Source organism: Pediculus humanus, genomic scaffold (genome assembly GCF_000006295.1).
Source record: "Pediculus humanus corporis 1103172108200 genomic scaffold, whole genome shotgun sequence".
Taxonomy (NCBI): domain Eukaryota; kingdom Metazoa; phylum Arthropoda; class Insecta; order Psocodea; family Pediculidae; genus Pediculus; species Pediculus humanus.
The window spans coordinates 13,775-39,140 of NW_002987770.1; the positions used below are offsets into that span (position 1 = coordinate 13,775).

The following is a 25,366-nucleotide window of genomic DNA, read 5'->3' on the forward strand; positions in this document are numbered from 1 at the left end:
GTAAATTTAACTTTCTCTCCTATGTTATTGACTTTCCATTTAATAAAATTTTATTTATTTATTTATTTATTATAAAAGTTATTTCTTCTCCTTCCTCTCCTTTTCCTCCGCCATTTTTTTTTTTTTTTGGACATTACAAAATGGTTACCTTATTCGTTTATATATATATATAAATAAAATTAATTAGTTTTTTTTTTTTTTGTTAATGTTTTTTAGGAGCGAATACAAATATTTTAAATAACAACAATTTTTTCTTTTCAAATGATTATATACAGCTTTTAATATAATATCTTTCTTTTGTTTAAAACATTATTTATGTTTAAATTTTTATTAAATGATTGTTAATAACGGTTAAAAAGTTTTTTTTTTTTTTACAATGGTTAAAAGAATTTTTTATCGACCGTTAACCTGGTTTTTTTTTTTTTTTGAGATATTATTATAAGGGATATAATTGTACCTTGTAATAATGCCGAATCATTCCTTTACGATTGATTGGAAATGAACCTTACCCTAGCAAAAAAAAAAAAAGCAAAAATCGGGGAACAAGTTTTTATGTGACATACTAAAAAATCATCCTAGTCATGGTTGTTTAACCGGGTTTCATTTTTTTTTCCCTCTTTCGTTTTTATCCATTTTTTTTTTTTTTTTTTTTTTTTTTGATAGCGATGTGAAAATTTTTTTTAGAAATTTACAAAATTTTTTTTTTTAATTAGATTTAATAATTGTTTATCAAAAAAAAAATATAAAAAAAATAAATAATGATTAACTTATTAAAATCATGAGGTCAAATATTTGTTAAAAATTCAAATAACTGTATAATTAATAAAACAATTGAAATTTTTTTTTTTTTTTTTTTTTTGAAAACGACGCAAAAAAATTTCATTTTACAATAAAATTATAGATAATTATATGAAAAAAAAAAAAAATTAATAATAAATAATTTTAACTGTTTTTTTTTTTTCGTCGTGTTTATTTCTAGAAATTTCCAGAAAAATTTAAATTTCATGCAAATTTTTTAAAATTTTGAAAAATTTTTTTTTTTTTTACACGCCATCTTTCTTTTTCTTTCTCTTTTATTAATTTATTATATATTCCACAAATTGAATTTATATATATATATATAAATAAAAATAAAATCCTAGTTGGGAATTTGTTGGAAAAAGTTATCATAACAATTTTTTTTTTTTTAATTAAACATTAAACTTTAAAACTAAATTGAAAAAAAAAAAAAAGAAAAGTTTAATAAAATGTTTAGGTCATGTAGTGTAAAAAGTATTTATAGATGAAACATAAATTAATAATTTATTGAAATTATTTAAATATGAATTTTAATCATAAATTATTTAGTTACCTACTTTTATTATTATTATTTTAATCATTATCGTTTACATTCATTTGATTGTAAAAAATTTTTTCCTTTCATTTCATTAAAAAAAATTATTTTTATTTTTAATTTAAAAAAAACTGATTTCTTTCATCTTTAATTTTATCACAATTTATTTTTTGACATATGTAAAAGGTTACAAACTACAAAAATTGTCATATTAAAGATGTTGAAGTGAAAATTTTAAATTTTTGAACAAAAAAAAAGGGGGGGTGGAGTACTTTTTAACGGAAATATTTTACTTAATATCATTAAGTGTTGAAATATTTTGTTTTTATGTATTTTCAAAAAAAAAAAAAAAAATGTTTTGCATTAGTGATCCATTAATGATATGTACATTAGTTGTAATAAATTAAGAAAGCATTATTTACCAAAAATGTAATAACTCACATACATAATTACATTGCTCCATAAAATAATAATAATAATAATAATGAGATCACGTTTTGTAAGTTTTTTCTTTTTTTAAATATATTTTGAGAATTTATAGTAATAAATTAGGATGAATTGTAAAATGTTCTATTACTTTCGTATTATAGATTATGTTTTTCAATCGTAAAGCATTTTAAACTTAATATTATTTTTAAAAAAAGTATTTAAATAAACTTACCAATTTATCCGAAACTTTGCTAGAATCAAACTGCTGATTCCATTTCCGTTTCCGTTGTAATTCTTCGCTGTACAATATTTTACATAAAGATGTATCCCCTGAAAGAAACGGTAAAATTATATGTAAAAATTTAATTTTTGATTATTGTTCAAAATCAAAGTTGTCAATAAACTTTTTTATTGATATATTACATAACTTTTAATAAATTGAAAATAAAATTTATAATAATTATTTCTTATAAACCTTATGTATAATTTTGAAAAAAAAAAAAATATATAGCTTGTTAAAAGTTAGTGTAAACTAGTTTTTAATTAAAACATCATTTATTTAATAGAAACAAATTAATTTACCAATGTAATCTATTATTTTCAATAAATGTTCTTTTCTCGTTAAATTTTTAAATTTCTGTGTAAAAAATTAAAGATTTGAAAAACAGTTAAATAAAATTTTTTAATTAGAACAAACTTCTTCCACTTCTAGCACAAAATTCAACTTAAAGCAAATGACTAATGGCAACAAGTCGAAAACATAGATTCTTGAAGTTTCCGCCGGTGTATTTTATTAAGAACAATCGAGTTGATTTAACAATTACACATATATTTATATATTAATATTCATTATTAATTAACTCAAAATGGTATTTCAAGTTTTTATTTTGTTTTACTTTAATTAATTAGATTTAAATTTGTAGTTTAGTTATAAAAAAATAATGTTAAATTGTCATAAGCACGCGGCCTTATTATTAGTCATTTCATACAATAATTGTGAAATAAAATAAATTTTGTCGTAGGTTTCTCTTAATCCAATTCGAGTCTTAAAACATCAAGCTGAGGAAGAAAAGTCAGAAGTTGCAAGAATATCTAGCTTTGTGGGGGCCATTGCGATAGGGGACTTGGTGAAAAGCACTTTGGGTCCTAAAGGCATGGACAAAATATTAGTGTCCAGTGGCAGGAACGCTGGTCAGGTTCAAATTACAAATGATGGGGCCACAATACTTAAGGCTGTCGGTGTTGACAATCCTGCTGCCAAAATATTGGTAGATATGTCTAGGGTTCAGGATGATGAAGTGGGTGATGGAACAACATCAGTAACAGTATTAGGTAAGTTTTAGGTATCTGTATTGCATAGTTTTGTTTTTCATAGCCTAACTAATGTCACAAATAAAGTTTTCATAATCAAATGACAGTTACCTTTCTATATGAAGTCACCTATCATCATCTTAATCGTTTTTTCTAGCATCTCAATTATTGAGAGAAGCAGAAAAACTTGTAGAGCAGAAAATTCATCCACAAATAATAATAGCCGGATGGCACAAAGCTGTTGATATAGCTCTGAAAACTTTGAACATGTCAGCTATGGACAACAGCAAAGATGAAGAAAAATTTAGAAAGGATTTAACAAATATCGCTTCTACCACGCTAAGCTCCAAAATATTATCGCAACACAAAAGCCACTTTAGTAAACTAGCTGTAGATGCTATTGTAAGATTGAAAGGATCTGGAAATTTGAGAGCTGTACAAGTAATTAAAATTCAAGGTGGTGTTTTGGAAGATTCATTTTTAGATGAAGGATTTCTGTTGGATAAAAAAGTAGGATTACAACAACCTAAGAGAATAGAAAATGCAAAGATATTAATTGCAAACACGCCTATGGACACTGACAAAATCAAAGTTTTTGGCTCTAAAATTCAAGTTGATAGAATGGCCAAGGTTACTGAATTAGAATCTGCTGAAAAAGAAAAAATGAAAGATAAAGTTGCAAAAATTTTAAAACACAATGCCAATGTTTTTATCAACAGGTACAACATTCTTTAAATTTATTTGCAGAGAATTGTTTATAACAAATTAAACTTGGAATATTAGAATTATGAGCAAATTAATTTTATATTTCAGGCAATTAATTTATAATTATCCTGAACAACTTTTTGCTGATGCTGGTGTCATGGCAATAGAACATGCTGATTTTGATGGTATTGAGCGTTTAGCCTTGGTTACTGGTGGAGAAATCGTTTCTACATTTGATCATCCAGAACTTGTAAAATTGGGACATTGTGATGTGATTGAGCATGTTATGATTGGTGAAAACACTCTTTTAAGATTTGGCGGAGTGGCTTTGGGTGAAGCTTGCACTATAGTTATTCGTGGTGCGACTGAACAAATTATCGATGAAGCTGAAAGAAGTATTCATGATGCCTTATGCGTTTTAGCAGCCACTGTTAAGGAACCTCGAATTATTTATGGAGGAGGTAAAAATATGATAACTAAAGAAAATTGTTCTCATACTTTCAGCAGATGAAAAATAAATATTGATATTAGGTTCAGAATTTTAATGTAATCAATTTTAATTTTCTGTAATTTCAGGGGCATCTGAAGTTCAAATGGCTAATGCTATTTTATTAGAAGCTGCTGAAACACCTGGAAAAGAATTGGTAGCCATGGAATCTTTTGCTCGCGCACTTTTATGTTTACCAACCGCGATAGCAGATAATGCAGGTTATGATGCAGCTCAATTAATCAGTGAATTAAGAGCTGCTCACTCTCAAGGTCGTCACACTTCCGGATTGGGTAAGTATATAATTCAAACCCCTTTTTAACATAGTGAAATTAAAACAAATTCTAATTTTTATTTTAAATGATGATGTCAGATATGGAAAAGGGAGAAGTCGGATGCATGAAACAATTAGGAATCACCGAATCTTTTGCCGTTAAACGACAAGTCCTTTTGTCGGCTGCAGAAGCTGCTGAAATGATTCTTCGCGTGGACAACATCATAAGAGCCGCTCCAAGAAAAAGAACCAAAGATCGCGGAATGTGCTAAAATCACTAAATTTTGTTTAAATTTTTTTTTTTCATTACTTAAAACGATTAACAAAGTATAAAATAACAAACTTTTCGTATTAATTTTTCTTTATCACGTTAATGTTAAAAATCTTTTTAATTAAGTTACACAAAATAAGTGCAGTTAAGCATTAATAATGTCCAATTATTAATTACTAATAATTAAATTAAAAAAATTTTTTTTTTTTTTTTTTGTAAGGTTAACTTAAGTTAATATAAATATTATTATTATTATTTAAATTAATACTGTAATAAAATAATTTTACAAGTAAATTTTAAGTTTATTTTTTTTCTTTAAAAAAAATCATAAAAGCGAAAGCCGATCAATAAAGACTACTGTTAAATTTATTATAATATTCTTCCGTCGGAATATTTGTGCATATTTTTTTCATATATTCTTCTCTCTCTTGTTTTTCGAAAGCCAATTTTTTGTTGATTTCAAACATTTCAGCATTTAACATTCTGAAAATTAAAATATTAATTAGTTTCTCGTAATAAGTAAAATGAACTTTTTTTTTGTTTGTAATTATATAAACCTTTGTTGTTTCATCAATTCTTTATCTTTATTAAGTATTTGACGATCCATTTTTTTAGCCAATGCGTCCCATTCTTTATTAATAATTGCTTCTTCAGATTGACGTCTCTGTTAAAAGTAAATTGAATTTTAATGTACGCTTGGTATGTAATTAATTATTTAAATTGTTAAATTGTAAGCTTTAAAATGAATTCTACCTTTTTTTCCTCTTTTTGCATTTCTAAAAATTTAGCAATTTCTTTTGCTTTTCCTGGTCCTCCTCCTTTATACAAATATCCAATCATTCTATGAGGACCCAAACTACTTGCTGCAACTTCAGGATTTTCCGTTAATAAATCCGAATTAATCCAATTAACTTTTTCTGCTTCTTTATCTAAATCATCTTTAAGACGACGATTCCTTTCTCTTATTTCTTTTTCGTTTGCCTTAAATAAATTAATCAAATTTCAATCACATGAGCAGAGAAATGGCGTCTCAAGTTAGATAAACATTATATTACTAAAATTTTGTTGTATTCCGCTGTTGACTGTTGAAGTTTTCTTATGCATTCCTCTTCCAGTTTAGCCAACTGTACGGATCTTTTATCTCTGGCCACAAGAGCTTCCATATAAACTTGTTCAGCTTTTTCTTTTTCTTGTTCATCTTGTCGTTTTTCAGCAATTTGTTGTTCGAGCCATGCTCTGGTTTGTTCACCTTGTATTCTCAATCTTTCTATTCTTCTAAGATCTTCTCCTTCAAACCTTACAATAATTTACAATAAAATAAATGCAATAAGAAAGAGAAAAAAAACAATTTAATTTATTTAATGACTCACTTTTGTACTGAAGAAATTGTACATCTTGGATCATCATCTGATATTCTAATGGGTAATGCCTTTTTTTTATAATGCGGATCATTTAAATCATATTCTCTTCTGCTTTCAAAAGATTGATAATTTTGTCTAAACTCTTGAACTTTTTTTAATATTTCTTTTTTTTCATCTTGTATTTTCTTATCTGTTATGACACATATCAAATCTTCTTTGAGTTTTTGCCTCTGATATTCAAGTTCTTTCCTCTGTTCTTCTTCTTTCAATCTTTTTTTTTCCTCCTGTTGCCTTTTCCACGTTTCAACATCCGCCTGTAGTAATTTTCAGTGGAGTTTCCTTCATTACTAAGAGGTTTCGTTTGACTTTTAACTCGATTTGATACATTTTAAAATCGTATTTAATTAATTATAACTCACCCCATTTTCTTTTAATCGAGGATTAAGTAATCTAGCTTTTATTTTTTCTAAATTTTCTTTTTTCCTTTGAAGTCGACAGGCTTCTTTTTCGTCAACTTTAAGAGAAGGTAACATAATTGTCTAATATATTTTCCTAAAAATAATTTCTTACATAAAAGTAAATAAATGAATTTTCTAGAACTTGTTTACATTGCCTTGACAACTTACGAAAATGAATAATAACCCATCTCTAAGTTTTATTTATTCAATTATACTTTTGTGAGACATGTTTAAGTGACATGATTATGTACCTCTTACGTGCCTGCAAACATCAAAAATCAAAGGAGGTTTTTATTTTCAAAATTTGAGAATAAAAAAAATATTACAAAGAATTAAATATTATTATTATTATTTAGCAAGGTGAAAGGACTTTTAAAATACAAACATCGTAATAAAATTAAAGATGGCCTCAAATGTATTATTTAATTCCTGTTTATCATTAATAATAAAAACATTTTGGTTTTTGTAAAAAAAAAAAAAAAAAAAAAAAAAAATTTTTTAAATTTAAATAATAATATTTCATCGAGTTCTAAAGGAAAATTCTTGTTCAGTGGCTCAGCCCTGGCGGCAAAACAGAAAACTTAATTAATCAGTCGCATTGATTCTGAGTTTGCAATTTATACACACAAAAGAGCTTTTACAAAATTTTTAAAAATTTCAAAAGTTATTTTATAAACGTTATTCATTTAATTATTTTAATAATAAAAGTGATATTAATTTAGTAATATAAACTCATTAAACATATTTAAAAATTATTAATAATAGTGTTGAATTTAATTATGATCGTTTTGCTAATTTTTTGTGACATTTTTTTTAAAAGTTTATTTCTTCTTCGGTTACTTATTTAAAAAAAATTTTTTTTTTACCGTATTTATACGGATTTAACGGATGTTTTTGCTGTTGTTGTTGTTGTATTAACACATTAATTTATCACCTGAATTTTTTTTTTTGTGCTCTGAAAAAAATAGTTTTTGTTAAAAATAATAAATTATCGAAACTTTAAAAATTTTTATTTCAAGGTCATTACTTTTTTTCTTCGAAAGATTTTCTGATTTTTGTCTCTTCGCGCGCTCAGTCGCAGCATGCCCACATGTGAGGCGCCATCTTGTATCACTGATCGGATCGCTTAATCGGAAAATTTTTTTTAAATTAACAAATGACAATCGTTTTTAATATGTTAAATAATTATATAAAAAAATGAGCGGTAAAAAATCATTAACTAATCGTAAATCATGTGCTCTTTCGGAAAATTCAAATCGTTCTGGTAAACATAAATATATCGGGGGTTTAAAAAAACGAGAAGACATTGTTAAACTGGTGAAAAATATTGAGGAAAGCCTCATTGGTAAAAATACAACTTTTAACGGTCCTTTCGGACGGAGAAAAGGTTTGTGTTAATAATAATTCATTTTTTCAAAATAATATGTAAAAAAGTGTGTGTGTGTGTGTGTGTGTGTGTTGAAAATAAGTTAGATTTGAGCACAAGATTGCAATTTGATAAAAGGTGTCATTTTAATGAAAAATAAGCTTTTATGTGACAAACTATAACTAGGCTAGAAAACGTTTCATTATTTTTTTTTTATGTTTTCATATTACTTTAAAAGTTAAATTAAATTCTGTATTCTGTTAAATATTGTGTTTTCGGTTAAGTTTATTATAAGTAAGTTGATGTGTATATGGAAAAATATGGTTAAATTTTAAATTTTCACACAAAATCAAAGGCATCTGTTTTGGCTAAAGATGGTATAATATTTTAAAAGTTGGCGATGCTTCTAAATCAAAGATCAAGGTCATTCAAACATTTGCTTGTTTGCATTAACTGTTTTTTTTTTTTTTTTACTTTTTGTCATACACTTTTAAATTTTAATTTGGAAATGTTAAATACACAAAAAAGCAAAAGAAAAAGCAAAAAAAAAAAAAAAAAAAATCAATAAAACTATAAAATTTTAATGAGAGGAAAAGTTTTCCACCGTAAATTTCCCCCTTTGGAAATCCAATAACAGTTTTCTAAACCAAAATTTTCAATTGGTCTTTTATTAATAATTTGGTTAGTTAGTTAGTTGGTTAATAATGTTGTAAGAAATAATTAATTAGTCTTAACAAATATTTTTGCCACATTCTTTTTTTTTTTTTTTTATAAGTAAACTGACACCATAGCTACTTGAAATTAAAAAAAAAATTATAAGCCTAAAGGTATCATTAATCGATGGCTTTCACTTTCTTATGTTTTTTTTTTTTTTTTTTTTTTTTTTAAACAGAAGGGAAGTTTAGTTTGAACAAAAAAAATAAAAAAATTGTTTTTTTTTGCTGTTGTTGTTAAAAATCGGAATGAATATACTGCGTCCCAAAAAAAAAAAAAAAAAAAAAAAAAATTCGAATTATTGAAATCTAAAATAGTGCTGCATATACATAACATTACGCACATTCGTGTAATGTCGCGAAGGGGATTTTTTTCTTTTTTTTTTTTTTTTTTTTAATATCCAAAATATTTTAATGTTAGGCGGAGGAGGTATGAGAAATTATTAACCATTTGCCCTTAATTTAATTTAAAAAAAAAAAAAAAAATATTAAATATTTGAAAATTTTAATTTGAAATTTACAAAACAAACGCAAGACCTCGTTAAAAATCATATACTTGATAAAATTTCTTCAAGTTATTGCTTTTTTCCAAGCATTTAACGACTCATACACACACACACACACACACACACACACACACACACACACACACACACACACACACACACACACACACACACACACGGTTTAAAAAATTGTTTACTAAAAAACATTTATGCGATTTGCAAACCCCAAAAGATTTTTTTTTTTTTTTTTTTTTTCTATTTATAACATTTTTATTTATAAATATTTTGTTGCCAATAGTTTTGTAAATTTAGTACCGAAAAAAAAAAAAAAAAAAAAAAAAGGAAAACATGATAAGTTTTCTTCCAAAGCTCTCTCTTCCCCTAAATGATGTTATAAAAAGGATTTGATTGTATTTTATTTTTTTGTCAAAAAAAAAAAAAAAAAAAAAAAGTTGTTGGAATTTAAACAAGTGGTATGTGAGATGATGGCATTTACCATTAAAATTATCAATATTAAATTTGAAATCAATTTGAAACCGGTATTTATTTAATACTCGATGCATTTTGTAAAAAAAAAAATTTGCACGTACTGATACTAATATGGTCGAAAACTTAATCTACCAAAAAATTTCCATAATTTAATATGAATATCGCCATTTTTTTTTTTTTTTTTTTTTTTGGGCAGGTTTTTTGTGTGGGAATTTAACTTTTAGGTTAAATATGTTTGGTGAACTCGAAGAAGGATATTTATTGAGAAAATATTGGGAATGCGAACCGTACAAGTCGATGACAATAAAAAAAAAAAAAAAAACAGGTTTTTTTTATGGTTATTTATACACTCGACTCGAGTGAAAATTTTTAAATTTTTTTTTAAGGCAGAGACATTTTTTTTTTTTATTTGTAATTTTCAAAAAATTCTATCGAGGTTCTGTTACGATTTAAAATTTAAAAGCAAAAAAAAAATTTTTAATTTAAAATAATAATAATAATTTTTACCGATTATTGATAATTCGAGAGAGTGAAAGATAACGAAAACCACCGTACGTAACAAAAACAAAAAAAAAAACATCCATGCGTATTATTATTATTATTATTATTATTTATTTAAAAAAAAAAAAAAACCTTATGTTAATATATATGCTTTTCAATGAAAAGCATTTTTCATTGAAAAAAAAAAACAAAATTTATTTACATTAAATTTAACACGCGCACACGCACACGCACACGCACACGCACACGCACTTGGTTTTAATTTGAAGGTTTCCCCTTTGAGATTGAGTATTTTAATGTTTAGATAAGTTATTTAATTATTATGTTTTAATAATAATTAAGTTTAGATTTAAATAACATGATGTTTAATTTCAATTATGTATGTGATCAACCCGTGGGGAGAGGGAGGGAGGGGGAGGGAGGATCATGTTCCAATAACTTCTTCGTAATAAAAAAAAAACATCTTTAACATACCCGAAGGTTAGAAATGAAACCATAGAGCTTATTTTATTATTATTATTATTATTATTATTGTAATTAATTTAGGGACTTTTGATTGGGGTTAAATTTTGGGTGTTTAGGGGGGGGGGGGAAAAGCGTCCTTGAATTATCACCAACTTAACTACATAATAATGTGTTGCGGCCAAATAACAAGTTTTCAAATTGAGTCGTTGAGTGTCAAATTAACAAAACTTTCTAAAAAAAAACATTTTTCATTTGGAAAATTTAAAATTTTAACCGACGATTGTTTCTATTAATTAGCTGGGTTTAAAGTTTACATTAATTTTTCCATTTTTTTAAATAAATGTTAATGAAAACATGCTGCTTGTCTTTGTCTTTGGTAAATATCACGATCGTTATAGGTTTTCAATATATATATATAAGAATGTGACTATGTTTTTCCCACAACAGGGTTTTTTTTTTTTGGTTCAACCGAAGGAAAATATGGCCGATGAAATTAGGAATACAAGGAGTTGAATATTCAATCAAATCAAATCAAATTGTACACCGCAAAAGGGAAAATTTCTTCGTCTTTGAGTTTGGGGGCATATCATTGATTTTTTGATAATAATTGTGGTAATTACCATATTAATTTTATTTATATATAATTAATTAAGTAAAAATTTTTTAATAATAACGACGATGGTAGTATCAAGTAATTTCATTGCCAATTATATAATTTATTCATCATCATCATCATCATCATAATTAATTTTATAGTATTCTATTTGTCGTTATATTAATAATTTTGACGTAAATCGATTAATTTAAATATTATGGCTTTTGAGTAAATGGCGTAGTATTTTGAAACTAGATAGAAAAGAATTTAAAAAATACGATAATGAAATACATTCTGCTGCTGCTGCTGTTGCTGATGCTGCTGCTGGTGCATCAGCATTGAAAATATTTAATTGTTTATAATTTATAATTTTTTTTTTTTTTTGTCGTTAGAATGTCGGTGATGTAAGTGCTTTTAAGTGGGGGGGGAGGGGGCGGGGGTGTGCCATAAGTGAGCCATTTAATTATTTGCCACATTTCGGGATAGATAATGTGTGTGTGTGTGCGTGTGTAGAGTAAAAATTCTTATTGTTATATCGAGTTGTCCCATTTGAAACCTTACGTTTAAAATAGTTGGACTATTAAAAAAAAAAAAAATGTCGTCAAATGTATTTGTCTCGATTCGAAACAACAACAACATTTTAATTTTCCTACTAGTATTCCATGGAAAACAAGTTTTTTTTTGTAATTGAACGTTCAAATTGACGATTAAATTATTTTCAGTTGTTTATTGTGACTATGCAACTTCCGGTCGCTCCTTAACATTTATAGAAGAATATATTGTGAGAGAAATTTTGCCACATGTTGGAAACGTTAGCAATCCGGTTAACGTCACATCTTTACAATCTTTATTATTCAGGTACGTCATCAAATGTTTTTAAAAAAAAAACCTTCAAAATATGATTATTAATAAATTTTGCTGTTATTGTCCAAAGGAACGAAGCGAAGGAAATAATTAAAGTTTGCGTTAATGCGAGTGATGATGATGTAATTACCCTATCAGGGATAGGAAATAACACGCCCGTAAAAAAACTCATACAAATAATTAATTTAAATAATTCAGAGCCGCCGATAGTATTTTTAGGACCATACAAACATCAAAATTCAATTTCACCCTGGGTTGATATAGGAGCCAAGGTAAATTTTTTTTTTTTTTTTTTTGTAATAGGTAGGTAGGTAATGGAAATTAAATTTGTTTCAGGTAATAAGAATACCCGAATGTAAAGGTTTATTAGATTTAAACGATCTTGAAAATCAGTTGATTGCCCATCAAAATTCCGGACGTCAATTAATAGGATGTTTTTCTGCTGCCGATAGCGTCACGGGATTTTTAGCCGATGATATAGCAACGACTCTACTCCTACATCAACATGGAGCTCTCGCATTTTGGGATTATAGCAGTGCAGGTTCATTTCTTTCTTAAATTTTAAATTATTACAAAATAAAAATTCAACAAATAGGTATCGGGTGTGAATATGGTATACTTTTAGCACCTTTCGTTCAATTGGATATGAATCCTAGCTTGCCCGGAGTCGAAGAAAGCACCGTACACAAAGATGTTATTTTTTTCAACGGCCACAAATTTATCGGAGGAGCACAAGCCCCCGGAATTTTAATTGTTAAAAAATTTATTGTTAAAAACTTCAATTCAAATAATGTCATTCCTTCATCGACTGTCGCGAATTCTAATAATAATAATAATAATAATAATAATAGTAATTTTAACGTGAGTTTTTTTATTTTTAAAATAAAATATGCATGTCAAATTAATTTGAGTAATTTAAAAATGTGAAAAAATGTGATTTACAGGGTACAAATTGGTTTGAGGAACACGCAGCAGCAACTCTTGTAGAAGATGTTAGAGCCGGATTGATTTTGCATTTAAAAGAAGCTGTCGGAGTACCTGCCATCATGTCTCGGACTGAAAGAATCACTAGGTATAATTTAAAGTTAGGTTACTCCTGTTGGACTAACATTTCAAACACGCCTCACTAATTTTGTTTTTTTTTTTTTTTTTATTTTTTTTTTATTTTAGAACAGTGCTGGCGCATGTGAAAAACATACCCGAGTTTATACTACTCGGAAATCATTCTTCCAGTTTAAAACGTCTTCCAGTTTTTTCATTCATGGTTCGTCACTCTCGGGGAATGTTCCTTCATCATAATTTCGTCTGTGCCGTTTTAAACGACGTTTTCGGAATTCAGGCTCGCGGATTTTCGTCGGATTCAAATTCTCACACGTTAAATTTTATGGGAATCGATGAAACGCTCGCGAACGAATATAAAAAAATTCTTTCGAGGTCCGTCCTCTTTTTTTTTTTGTCACACATACCCGTATTTAACCGTATATTTATTCCTAAATGTTTCTTATTATTTTTCAGCGTGCGAAAAAGTGGAGATGCCGAAAATCAAGATGAGTTGGAATTTTTAAGGCCCGGCTTTATAAGAATTAGTTTACCTTTTTGCATAAGCGATGCCGAATTAAATTTTATACTTGAAGCACTGAAAATGGTCGCGACGGAAAGTTGGAAATTGTTACCTCAGTACACTTCGAAACCTGCAACCGCAGAATGGAGACATCACTATAACTCTGTAAGATATAAAAAAAATATTTTAGTACAATAAATTTTTGTTATTGACAAAAAAAAAATTGTGATTGTGTTTACCCAGTTCCTCAAAGACAGAAAATGGCTGGGGTCTTTAAAATACACGGATGGTAAATTAATTATTCCCGAAAGGAAAATTTCTGCTCAAGGTACATGTCCAGCAGATTTTGAAGAATGTCTTCGCGTCGCACGGTGTATTTTTAACAGAGCTAGAATGGTAAAAATATTCGTTATCCTTGTATTTATTTATATTTATTATGCTATTTATTACACTTATAATAATAATAATAATAATTTTTTCAGATTGCTCAAAAGTATCCGTTTACGGCTCAAAAATTTACATTTGATTCATCGATCGAACCTTTAAGATGGTTTATGCTACCCAACGAAGCACACAATTTACTAATTGGAAACTCGCAAAATGTCAGACACAAAACTCCTTTCGATCCGAATCGGTATAAATTGTTAAAAAATTTCTCGACTGCGGATTTCAATAAGGTATTGAGCGAAGAAAATTTTGTTGTTGAATCAAAATCGGAAAAAGTGGGAAACTACGCGTCCGACGTTAATGATATTATTTATTCGCCTACGAATGAAAATGCGTCTTTAGTTACGAATTTGTTAGATTGTGGAAGTGGAAAAACAAACGGTTTGAATCACGGTTCGGAAGCGAAAATTTTAAATTTTTCACCGGCACCGGAAAGACAAAATAGTTTTTCTTCGGAAATGTCCAGTTCGGATTGTCCGGATTCAATACCTAGTCAGCAATCTTCCTGGTACACGTGTACAACGCCAACGCCAACAACAACAACCTTAAACATCCCCGTCACGAATTATTTTGATGGTTACGGGTATTCGCAACAACAATCACTCTCACCTCATTTACTCAATCAATTCGATAATTATTGTTCATCTCAAGTAATTCAAAACATTCAAAACGTGCCTCAAAAAAATTCGTATTCGAATTTTTCCAATTACGACGGATCTAGTGAAAATTCATTTAACATGGATCAGTTTTGTAATTACAGTAAATATTCTGCGAATTCTAACAACTGCCGAGGAGGACCCTTTACCGCGGGTAAATTAGATCTTCAATATCCGGCCAATAAAGTACATTTTTTATTAGGGAGAAATTGTGCCACCACTCGTCAAAGATGTAACAGTCTTGGCTCTTCTCTTATAATGAATCCTCGAAGTCGCGGTAATTCCGGGTACAGTTGTCGATCATTGACCGACGGAGACACGAGTTTAAATTTAAGCGAATGCAGTCTGAGTAGCAACGAAGACATTCAAGCATACGTTACGGAAGTCACAAAGGAATTGGCAACGGAAATAAAATCGGAAATACGTGGAGTCATATCCAAAGTCGAAGACGTTCTCTCCGAATCCGTTGAAGTTGATGGAAATTTGTACAATTCATCATCGGAACATCGAAATTCAAAATGTTACGATCTCAGAATGGATAAATTAGAAAGGACGAATTCTCTTCCTTCGGCATCGGCGAGTGATATAGCACAATATTTAATGGGAGTTTCGAAAGAAATGGCCGAAGAAATGAAAAGTCAAATCAGGGGTCTCGTGAGTTCGGTCGTGTCATCGGATTCATCGCCGCTACACGAGAGTCAGGGGAAGAAAAACGTGTTGACGAAATCGCAGGAATCGGAGAGGGAAAGTAGGGAAGAAAAAAGGGAAAAAAATGAAATTAGCCAGACGATTAGCCACGAAAGTATTTCTCAATCTTGTGATAGTGGAATTAATTTAAATTATTCTGATTTTATGATAAATAATAGGAAAAACTTTAATAATAAAGAATTAGAAAAAAATTTATGTGATATTTCTAAAAAAAAAAAAAAAATTGAAACGATGGAATCTTTTTTAAAAAATGATAATAATTTTCAAAATGGCAGCCATGAATCATTAGAATATTTACAGAATAGTAGAATCGAAAATGCCGCGGAAACTACGACATCCCGGTCATCGAAAATGAAAACCAATGATGGTTATAATATCGGAAGCAATTTTTCTTTCAGCAATTCTTTATTCGTAGACAATTCAAACGATGAAAAATTTAATAATAAAACAAAATGGCGTTGTCCGACAAAAGCCGTTTGGAAACCCACGGTCAAGGTATTGTTATCATTATCATTATTACTATTTCGTCGGTCGTAATAAACGAAAAGGATTAACAAATTGAATAATTTAAGGCGCTGAAAGAGTTTGAAATGGTACACGATGGAGATAGAATCCTTATTTGTATATCGGAAGGAAAAAATTCACTGGCCGTTCTTCACACTCTTCAACAATATAGATTTTACGTCATGTCGAAAGGAATGAAATTCGATTTGGGAGCCGTTATTTTCGATTTAAAGTGTTCAAATATCAACGTCAAATCATTATTATACTATTTGGAAAGTTTAGGGATTCCCTGTTATTTCGACGAAGGTAAATTATCCTCCTCCTCCTACCCCCTCCCCCCCCAAGGTTTAGTAATTTAAATAATTTTTTTTCTTTTTTTTTTTTTTTTTTTCAAATAGAAAAGGTAGAAAAGAATCGTGACGTCAGCAAGGCTTCATCTTTTAACACGTGTTGGAAAATAAAACGTAGAAGACTTTATTCTGTGGCAAAGAGGAAAAACTATAATGTGATTGCATTGAGTCAAAATTTTGATGACGTAGCCGAAAGTTTTCTAATATCGACTTTTCGTAACGGAAAACTCAAAGCCATGAAAGCTCATTATTTTCTAATGTAAATAATATATAATATAATAATAGGGAGATTTTTGAATGAACTTTAAAACCTTAAACTTTTTGTATTTTTTTTTTTTTTTTAGCGGTGAAAAAATCCGAATAATCAGACCGTTTGTCTACGTGAGAGAAAAAGCAATAAAAGAATATACGGATATAATTAACGGTCCATCTTTTCAAGAAAATTGTTCTTCCATGGTACGAATATAATTTTTTTTTCTATTTGTCAACGTCATATATACTTATTGCAATTGTAATTTTTTTGGTTTTTTTTTTTTTTTGTTTAAGGAACAAATAAGAAGTAAAGAATTTCTTTCTTATCACGAAAAAATATTTCCAAGACTTTTTAACAGTTTAACAACAGCCTTACATCCTTTAATAAATCGCGTATTTGAAAACGAAACGTGAAAAAGGGGAAAAAGAAGAAAAAAAAAAAAAAAAAAAATTGTGGTCCTAATTAAATTACAATGACATTAAATAATGTTTTTTTTTTTTTTGTTAAACTTGTTTAAAATTGTTTTTTTTTTTTAAATTAAATTTAATAATAATAATAAAGCCTTTATGAATCGTGTTAATGAATAAATTAAATTGTTAATTGAGAAAATGAATTTAAAAAAATTTTCTTTATTTGTTTTTTTGTAAATGCCTACTACTATTCTATTTCGCTTGCTTTATACTCTGTCAAAGTTTATTAATGTTTTTAAATTATTATTTTATACAAGCGATTAATCGATTAATCGATTCAAACGATTAATCGATTCAAACGATTAATCGATTAATTTACCGGATAACTTTTTTGTTTATTTTTGAAAAATATATATTTATAAATTTTACAACTCTTGTTAACTTTATATATATATTTTAAGACAAATTTATTTATTTAAATAAATGAAAAATAAATAATGGCGTTTAATTATTGATTTAAAAAAGAATTAAAATAAATTTGGCTTTGGCTACAAATAAATAAAAATCTGAAATGTTTTTTAATTATTAATAAAAAAAAATTGTTAACGAAATTTTAAAATAAAAAATTTGTTTTAAAAAAATTAGTTTTTTTTTTTTTTTTTTATTAAAACCATAAAAAATTGTCAAATAATTTTTTTTCAGGGGAAATGCGGGGGGGGGGGGGCGCAAATAATTTATTTTTAAATTTAAAATATAAAATTTTATGTGGGCATCTTATTTTAAAAATTCTAAAAAATAAATCATTGATTGATTGTTTTTTATATTACAAAGCATAAAATAGCAAAAATGTATTTTTTTATTTGAATAAAAGAATATTTTTAAAAATAACAAAGCATTGAAAAGTAAATGCAATAAATTTTTTTTTTCAACAAAAAAAATAATAATAAAATAAGCTACACCGGAATGACCATTTTAAAAATTATCTATCAAAACCAGATATTTCAATGAGTTTTTGATGTACTTCGCTAAGAGCCTGAAATTAAAAATTTTATTATTACAAAAATAATTCTCTTTTAAAATTTATGTGTCTTTGCAAAAAAAAAAAAAAAAAAAAGAAAATCACCTTGAAATATTTAACTGTTTTAACTTTAAGCTCTAAAGTTGCACTCTCATCACAGACAATTAAAGTAGAAGGATGCTGCTGGAAAGCAGATACTGTCCACATATGATTAATTCCTTCTTCAATGGCTTTGTGTAATGCATACGATTTGTGACTACCAGTAATTAAAATCATGACCTAATAATAATAATAATATGTTTAATTTTTTTATAATATTGTTTTATTAATTTTTCTATATTACCTCATCAGCATCCATTACAGTTCCGACTCCAACGGTTAATGCTTCTTTAGGTACTTTTGTTATATCGTTACCAAAAAATCTCGCATTGGCTTCTAATGTATCATAAGCTAAAGCTTTTACTCTGGTTCTAGAAACCAATGATGACCCTGGTTCATTAAAAGCAATATGACCATCAGGTCCTATACCACCAATAAATAACTTGATACCTCCTGCCTCGGCAATTTTCTTTTCGAAAAGATCACATTCTACTTTTAAATCAGGTGCATTTCCATCCAATATATGAACATTCTTTGGATCGATATCAATAAATTTGAAAAAATTATTCCACATATAATAATGATAGCTTTCAGGGTGATCTCTAGGCAAAGACACATACTCATCCATGTTAAAGGTAATTACATATTTAAATGAAACTTTTCCAGCTTTGTGATATTCAATTAATTTTTGGTACATGGGTAATGGTGTACTACCAGTAGGAAGACCAAGAACGAAATAACGATCAGGCCCTGGATTAAATTCTAATATTTTTTTTACAACATACCGTGCAGCCCAATCGGCGACCGCTGTTGCTGAATCCAATATTATTAATTTCATCTTGAATACTTTTTAAAAAATTTTAACCGATAAAATAAAATAAAATTAAAAAAAAACTAATAAAAATAATAAAAATTAAATATTAATAATTATTAAATTATTTAAATAATGTAATTTGTAAATTTAAAACATTCGGTAATATATCCGTTTTTTTAATTAAAAAAAAACAATTGAAACTTAATATATAACTTAGATTATCAAAAACTAACAAAAAGTTAGCATAGATAGCGATGTAATAAGTTTAATCACCATTGTAAGACTAACCCAGATTTATCACGAGAGTTTTGTTTTACCACAGACACTACTTATAATACCATAGACAACATAGTATTTATAGTTTTACCATCGCCATTATTTACATTACCATAGACATAATATTTATAGTTTTACCATAGACATTATATTACATTATTTCATTGGAAATTTCGACAACAAAAATATTTTAACGGTAAAAAGTTAAAACTTTCATTTTATTTTTTCTTTTATATAATTAAAAATAAATTCACCAACATTAAAAATTAATTTTTTAACATTTTCACTAAATAATTTCAGACAAGTAACGTAAAATTTTTTAATTTTAATTTATTAATTTAATAAATATTGAGTGAAACTCTGTGTAATTAATTTAAAGAATCAGTTTAAAGTAAAATAAAACTAATTTTTTTTTTTTAGAGATTTATTTTAAAAAAAAGATACGTTTGTAAATTTATGCATTTAATTAAATTTATAATTATTTTATAAAAATTAACAATAAAATAAATATATAAATATTACAAAACGATTGTAAAGCCATATTTTTTGAAAATTAAATGTGATAAAATAAGCAAATCAAACAATATGATTTTCAATTTTAATGGAATAGTGCATTTAATTTTAAATTAAAAACCTTTTAAAAAACAGTTTGAATTTATATAATAAATAATTACTCATTATTTATTAATATTTTTCTTAGTGATAAAAATTTTCAATTGCTTTCTGAATCAAGAACAATTTCTTCTGGATCCGGAGCTCTGGGTAAAAAATCTTCATTTGGATATAATTCAAAAAATATTTTTTTCGCCTAAAAAATATCACAATAATTAGTTTCTGTTATTCATAATAATAATATAATAATAATAATAAAGTTTCCCTTACTTCACTTATACTCGAATTATAATCAAATTCCGAATCAACACTAGAACACACTTTTACATTAGAAAATGGTAACAAATTTTCTTTCTTTCCTTGATTACAAGTATTCCAAGTCAAAGACCAAAGAATTTTTGGTTGAATAAAATCTGTATCATCCTCTTTCCTATTAAATAAAGAATGAATAACATGTTTTAAATCGCATGAAGCTTCTTTAGATGCTTTAGTAGTCAAGTGAACAACAAAAAAGTTCTCTGGACAAACATTAGCACTCGAATCCAATTCTAAAACAGTGACCGATTTGTCAGATGAATCAGGAACAGGAGGAAACTGCAGAAGTGTTAATGAATTATGAGTATTTTTTAAAATGGATCTGAAAGTAATAAAATTAATAAATATCATCAATAAAGATTTGAAGCAATTTTTTTTAAATCTATGAAAAACAATAAATGTATTAATATGTAAATTACATCTATACTCATCATTATCATATTTAAAGTTTATAAGTTACGAAACATAAAAAAAAATTTTATATCGGTTAATAATATCTTGAATAAAAGAAAAAAAAAAAAAAATGGCTGATAATGTAAATTTATTAACAAACCTATCTGTAATTAAAATTCCTCTACTTGTATTTAAAGAGTTATCAACGGTAGAATACTTTTTAAAAAAAAATGAAGAAGGTAAAATAAAAATTTCTGCTTCTAATCGAACACCATTGGAAATGACTCCTATCAACTTATCATTTTTTTCAATAAAACCTTCAATATTTCTATGCAAACAATAAATACCACCAAAAACGGCGCATAATCTGAAATAAAATAAAAACTTTAGTTTTTATTAAAAAAAAAAAAAAAAATTAAACTTTATATAAAAACAATAATTTTTACTGATAAATAAATAATTATTTAAATCATTTCTTTCGATAAGTTTTTACATTGGAAAAAACTTGCCTACAAAAACATTGAGGCAATTCTCCAGAACCATACAGTGGAAAAATAAAAGGAGTGTTTCCATATCTACCAAGGGATTCCAAAAATGCTTTACAAGCTTTAACTCCATTTAAACAAAGTGTTTTTTTATCTCCCATTGCTATGGCGTAAAGAATATAATGTATCAAATTTTCCGGAAGTTTTTTATGGTTTAAATAGTCGAAAAAACTTTTATTTTCAAAATCTGTAATTTTTAACATGTGTTTAATTATTTTTTCTAAATAATTTAATTTAATTTAATTATTCATTATTATAATAATACAAACCTTTAAATTCTTCAGAGCTTTCAGGGTAAGAAGCAAATAGTGTTAACATTTTAACCAACAACCTTTTTTGAACGACAGAAACATTTTTTGTAGCAAATACATCAGCTCTTGAACAAGGTACTAATTCTAATTTGTTATTTCTCCATGTCAAAACCTTCTTCAAGCACTTAAATTCAGCATACTTTGATATGTTAGATGAAATTAATAAATCAACCATAACTCCTTTAGAAAACAATAACTGTAAAAAGTAAAACTTTTATATAAAATTATTCAATTAAAATGAGGTGACTAATTCAATACATATTACTAACCTTAGGACATAAATCTAAATTAAACCGTTTATTTTGTTTTTTCATTTTTTCAAATAATTCACATGAGTTTAAGTTGGAATCGTTTGATAAGTTATTTGAGAGCTCTTCACAATTTTGAGTTTCATTAGAATTATTTTCCTCTGAATATTTAAGTATTTCTTCAGAAACGAATTCATTTTTTTTAATATTCAATACATTAGATACATATTCTAAACTTATAAAATTCTCATTATCATTTATTAGTTCCTTAGGGCAACTATCAAGTAAATTGTCTTTTAAATTATTTTTATGTGGAGACTCTGCCCAGTTTTCAATACTTTCCAAACTAAATGATGCCCAATTTTCTCCATAATAATCATTACAGTCTAAGTGCAAAACCCTTTTACCAATTCTGCTTAATGCTGCAGCGATTATTGACTCTGTCATGCCTAAAATTAAAAAAATACAAGTGCAATAATATTAAAATAGAAGGAAATAAGTTAAAATAATAAGTGATATTTAAATTAAATTTCATATACATGTCTTTAAAATATTATAAGTCAATCAAAACTTAAAGGTTAGAAATGACAGATAAGGTACAAGGTACCAATTTTTTATTAACCATACCTGTTCCAAACACGATGGCATCATACGTACGAGGTAAATCATCCATTTTATTTAAATAATTTAAAAGTGTAAGTCAATAAAGTTTAACAATTATAATTGTTTTTCCTAAAATTTATGCTCAATATATTTAGGTTATATTAATAGCACGATTAAACTATCCTAATTTTAAATTAATTTTACTATTTAAATAAATTTAAAACCTATTTTTTAACATGGATTTAATTAATTATTTGTTCCCTGTATGATAGACAAACCAACACCAATTCTGAGAACTGATTAATGCAATAAATAAAAAAAAGGAAATTGATACAGAATGAACTAAATATTTTTCTAAATTAAAGTTTCAAGTTTTATTTAAGTATTGACTATTAAAAATAACTTAAAGTTTTTTAAATATAAAATACACACAAGTTTTGATAATAGTTATTATTATTATTATTTGTAATTAAATTATTTTTAAAACAAATTTCTACATTTGCCAATACTTGATCTAGTTAAAAATTATTGGAAAGGAGGAAAATACTAGAGGTACCTAATATCTTTGGTAATTTTAAAAGTATTAAACAAACTCTGACGGTTTTAAGTGTACTTTTAAAAATATTTCAATAAAAAATAATTTAAATTAATTTTAAAAAAAATGGCATAGTTTATTTTTTTATTACATAAGTAGAATTTAAAGTTTTTCTTATTTAAAATGATTTTTATGAAAAATATTAGATAATTAATATTTTCCATAAATATAAAATGGTATTATTATTTGAAAGAATATAATTAAATTTTAATTTTAATGAATCATTAATGTCTACGTGGTGAAAGTACTACTAAATATTACATAAAAATAAACGAATAATTACTACGGTAATGATTGAAAATGAAAATACGAAAGTCATAGATAAAGAAACGACCACTTTAATTATATATCTATTTCCGCATCCTCCTTTTATTTTTGTAATGGAAATTCATCAAAATGGAGGACAATTCATTGGAAGAAGGAAAAAAGTGTTTACTGTGCGTTTTGATTAGTTCAAACGGTTAAATATTATATTTTTATCGTTAATTTTCATTTATTTTGCTAAGAATTTTTAAAATGTAAAAAATGTTATGATGATAGTTTTATTTAGGTATAATCACCTTTTGTGATGTGTGAATTTTTGTTGTATTGAAATATTCCATAAGTGTAGACCGCCCTGAATTAAAAATTCTTCTATCATTTGATAAAACCTAAACAAAGGTAAGACTTCGTTAATAAAAAAAAAAAAATGTTGGCAAGTTTTTATGTATAATACATTTTATATAAAAAAAAAAAAAAAAAAAATACTTAAAAAACAAAACGCTTTGCTTGTTGTAAATTATATAGAATAATATCGAACCCGATTTATACATTTTCTCAAAGTGTTTTAGTTTTTTATTTTATATAAATTTATAATATTATACATTATAAAATAAACAAAAATTTATTAATGTTTTTTTAAAATAATTTATTATATATTAATTTTAATTTATGGGTATGATAATAATTATTATTAAAAACATTTTGACTTGAAAAATTTTCAAAAAAAATATTAAATTAAAATTTTTTATTTTGGTCCATTGAATTTAATAATTTTTTAATATTTATTAAATGACATTTTTGAACATATTTCAGATGGCACTTTTGATTAAAATATTTTGTTAAGAAATTGATGAATTTTTTTTTTTTTTTTTTTTTTTTTTCATTAAATTTAAGGATTCTTCATTTACCATTAAATAATTGTACACATTGTATAATAATAATATAATGTGTAAAAATTTTTCTTTGTTCTAAAATTAAAAAATATGGATTGTTTTTGTTAAGGTCAATCAAATCAGAAGATACATTTTTTTTTTTTTTAAATTTATTTTTAAACACTTAGTAATATCATTCAGGGTTTTTTTGTCAGCATTCTGAAAATTTTTTTTGAATTATATTTTTAAAAGCTTATGAATATAGTTTGCATGTTTTGTTAGGTTATCATTTCTTCTTCAAAACATTTTTATAAATGTATTATATTTTGTGTACAGGCCCTGACATAGGTTTGACATTGTTTGAATAGGGAAAAAGGATTTGTATGCAAGTATTTAAACATTCATTTTAGTTAAGGCCCTGGAGTGTGAATTAGTGAAGGATAAGTGAAAAATCTTAACTCGAAATGTCTCGCTCAAAGGCAATAATAATAATAATAATAATTATAATGATAATAAGATTATAAAAATGGTAATTAAACCATTATCTCTCTTATCATATTAATCTTTATATGATCTTGCTTTTGCAGACTAGTAATAGATTCTTTTGTATATTTTTACTCATTTTGAATATTTTATATATATATAAAATTTAAGCAGTACTTCTTAATAATTTTTTTTGTAAATATTTATAAATCCCTTTTTCTCGGTATTATTACAAAAAACAAAAGTCGAGACAAATAATTTTATTTTCGAATTTAAAGTATGATTAAAAAATAAGGAAGGTAAGACTTATTAATTATTAAAATTATCTTAATGTTATTCTAATACTTTAGTATTCACAAGAAATATATGTATATTAAATAAAATTGTGTTTGCTTTGTGATTTACCCATACTTTTTTTTTTTTTGTTTTTTTTAGAATGGGACGTTACACGGGTAAAAAATGTCGACTTATATCCATGTTCGTGTTAACCGCTGGTTATTTTTTTGTCGAACTAATTGTCGGATATGTAACTAATTCAATGGCGCTTGTCGCTGATTCTTTTCATATGCTGAGTGATGTTATTGCACTCATTGTCGCATATTTATCAGTGAAGGTAATTATTGATGTGAATTATGTTTAAGTCAATCAACTTCAACACATGTAAAACTAAACTACAGCATTAAAATTAGTTTCACAATTAATTAATCTTATTTGATTTTTTTTTTTTTTTTTTTTTAGATGTCTCCTAAAAAATGGGCAAAAAATACATTTGGATGGGCAAGAGCCGAAGTTTTGGGAGCTTTAGTCAATGCTGTTTTTTTAGTCGCTCTTTGTTTTTCAATATTTGTTGAAGCTTGTAAAAGGTTCATCGAAGTGGAGAAAATTCATCAACCGGAATTAGTTT

The 25,366-nt window shown here is 26.2% G+C and overlaps 6 protein-coding genes across 6 annotated transcripts; 3 read left to right on the forward strand and 3 right to left on the reverse strand.

Annotated features, from left to right (window-relative positions):
* Positions 1-2,628: 2,628 nt before the first annotated feature.
* Phum_PHUM432540 (T-complex protein 1 subunit beta, putative) lies at positions 2,629-4,811 on the forward strand (the record flags this gene model as incomplete). Its single annotated transcript, XM_002429367.1, has 6 exons — positions 2,629-2,631; positions 2,785-3,094; positions 3,231-3,792; positions 3,887-4,239; positions 4,355-4,558; positions 4,639-4,811. The coding sequence occupies 6 exons, from the start codon at positions 2,629-2,631 to the stop codon at positions 4,809-4,811; spliced, it is 1,605 nt and encodes a 534-aa protein (XP_002429412.1).
* Positions 4,812-5,154: 343 nt separating this feature from the next.
* Phum_PHUM432550 (myosin heavy chain, clone, putative) lies at positions 5,155-6,704 on the reverse strand (the record flags this gene model as incomplete). The annotated part of the gene is made up of 6 exons (XM_002429368.1): positions 5,155-5,293; positions 5,368-5,474; positions 5,564-5,791; positions 5,866-6,106; positions 6,181-6,485; positions 6,591-6,704. 6 exons carry the CDS (start codon positions 6,702-6,704, stop codon positions 5,155-5,157), a joined length of 1,134 nt encoding a protein of 377 aa, XP_002429413.1.
* A 4,452-nt stretch (positions 6,705-11,156) lies between these two features.
* On the forward strand, positions 11,157-17,020 carry Phum_PHUM432560 (uncharacterized protein; the record flags this gene model as incomplete). The annotated part of the gene is made up of 15 exons (XM_002429369.1): positions 11,157-11,242; positions 11,494-11,591; positions 11,987-12,122; positions 12,199-12,400; positions 12,465-12,669; positions 12,754-12,989; positions 13,073-13,200; positions 13,299-13,562; positions 13,644-13,854; positions 13,933-14,085; positions 14,172-15,995; positions 16,073-16,310; positions 16,403-16,613; positions 16,699-16,810; positions 16,901-17,020. The coding sequence occupies 15 exons, from the start codon at positions 11,157-11,159 to the stop codon at positions 17,018-17,020; spliced, it is 4,224 nt and encodes a 1,407-aa protein (XP_002429414.1).
* Positions 17,021-17,996: 976 nt separating this feature from the next.
* Phum_PHUM432570 (glucosamine-6-phosphate isomerase, putative) lies at positions 17,997-19,371 on the reverse strand (the record flags this gene model as incomplete). Its single annotated transcript, XM_002429370.1, has 4 exons — positions 17,997-18,050; positions 18,141-18,314; positions 18,379-18,972; positions 19,363-19,371. The coding sequence occupies 4 exons, from the start codon at positions 19,369-19,371 to the stop codon at positions 17,997-17,999; spliced, it is 831 nt and encodes a 276-aa protein (XP_002429415.1).
* Positions 19,372-19,936: 565 nt separating this feature from the next.
* Phum_PHUM432580 (Rab proteins geranylgeranyltransferase component A, putative) lies at positions 19,937-22,321 on the reverse strand (the record flags this gene model as incomplete). The annotated part of the gene is made up of 7 exons (XM_002429371.1): positions 19,937-20,032; positions 20,107-20,473; positions 20,705-20,911; positions 21,054-21,276; positions 21,359-21,596; positions 21,670-22,097; positions 22,276-22,321. The coding sequence occupies 7 exons, from the start codon at positions 22,319-22,321 to the stop codon at positions 19,937-19,939; spliced, it is 1,605 nt and encodes a 534-aa protein (XP_002429416.1).
* A 2,577-nt stretch (positions 22,322-24,898) lies between these two features.
* Phum_PHUM432590 (cation efflux protein/ zinc transporter, putative) lies at positions 24,899-25,145 on the forward strand (the record flags this gene model as incomplete). The annotated part of the gene is made up of 2 exons (XM_002429372.1): positions 24,899-25,075; positions 25,104-25,145. The coding sequence occupies 2 exons, from the start codon at positions 24,899-24,901 to the stop codon at positions 25,143-25,145; spliced, it is 219 nt and encodes a 72-aa protein (XP_002429417.1).
* Between the last annotated feature and the right edge of the window lie 221 nt (positions 25,146-25,366).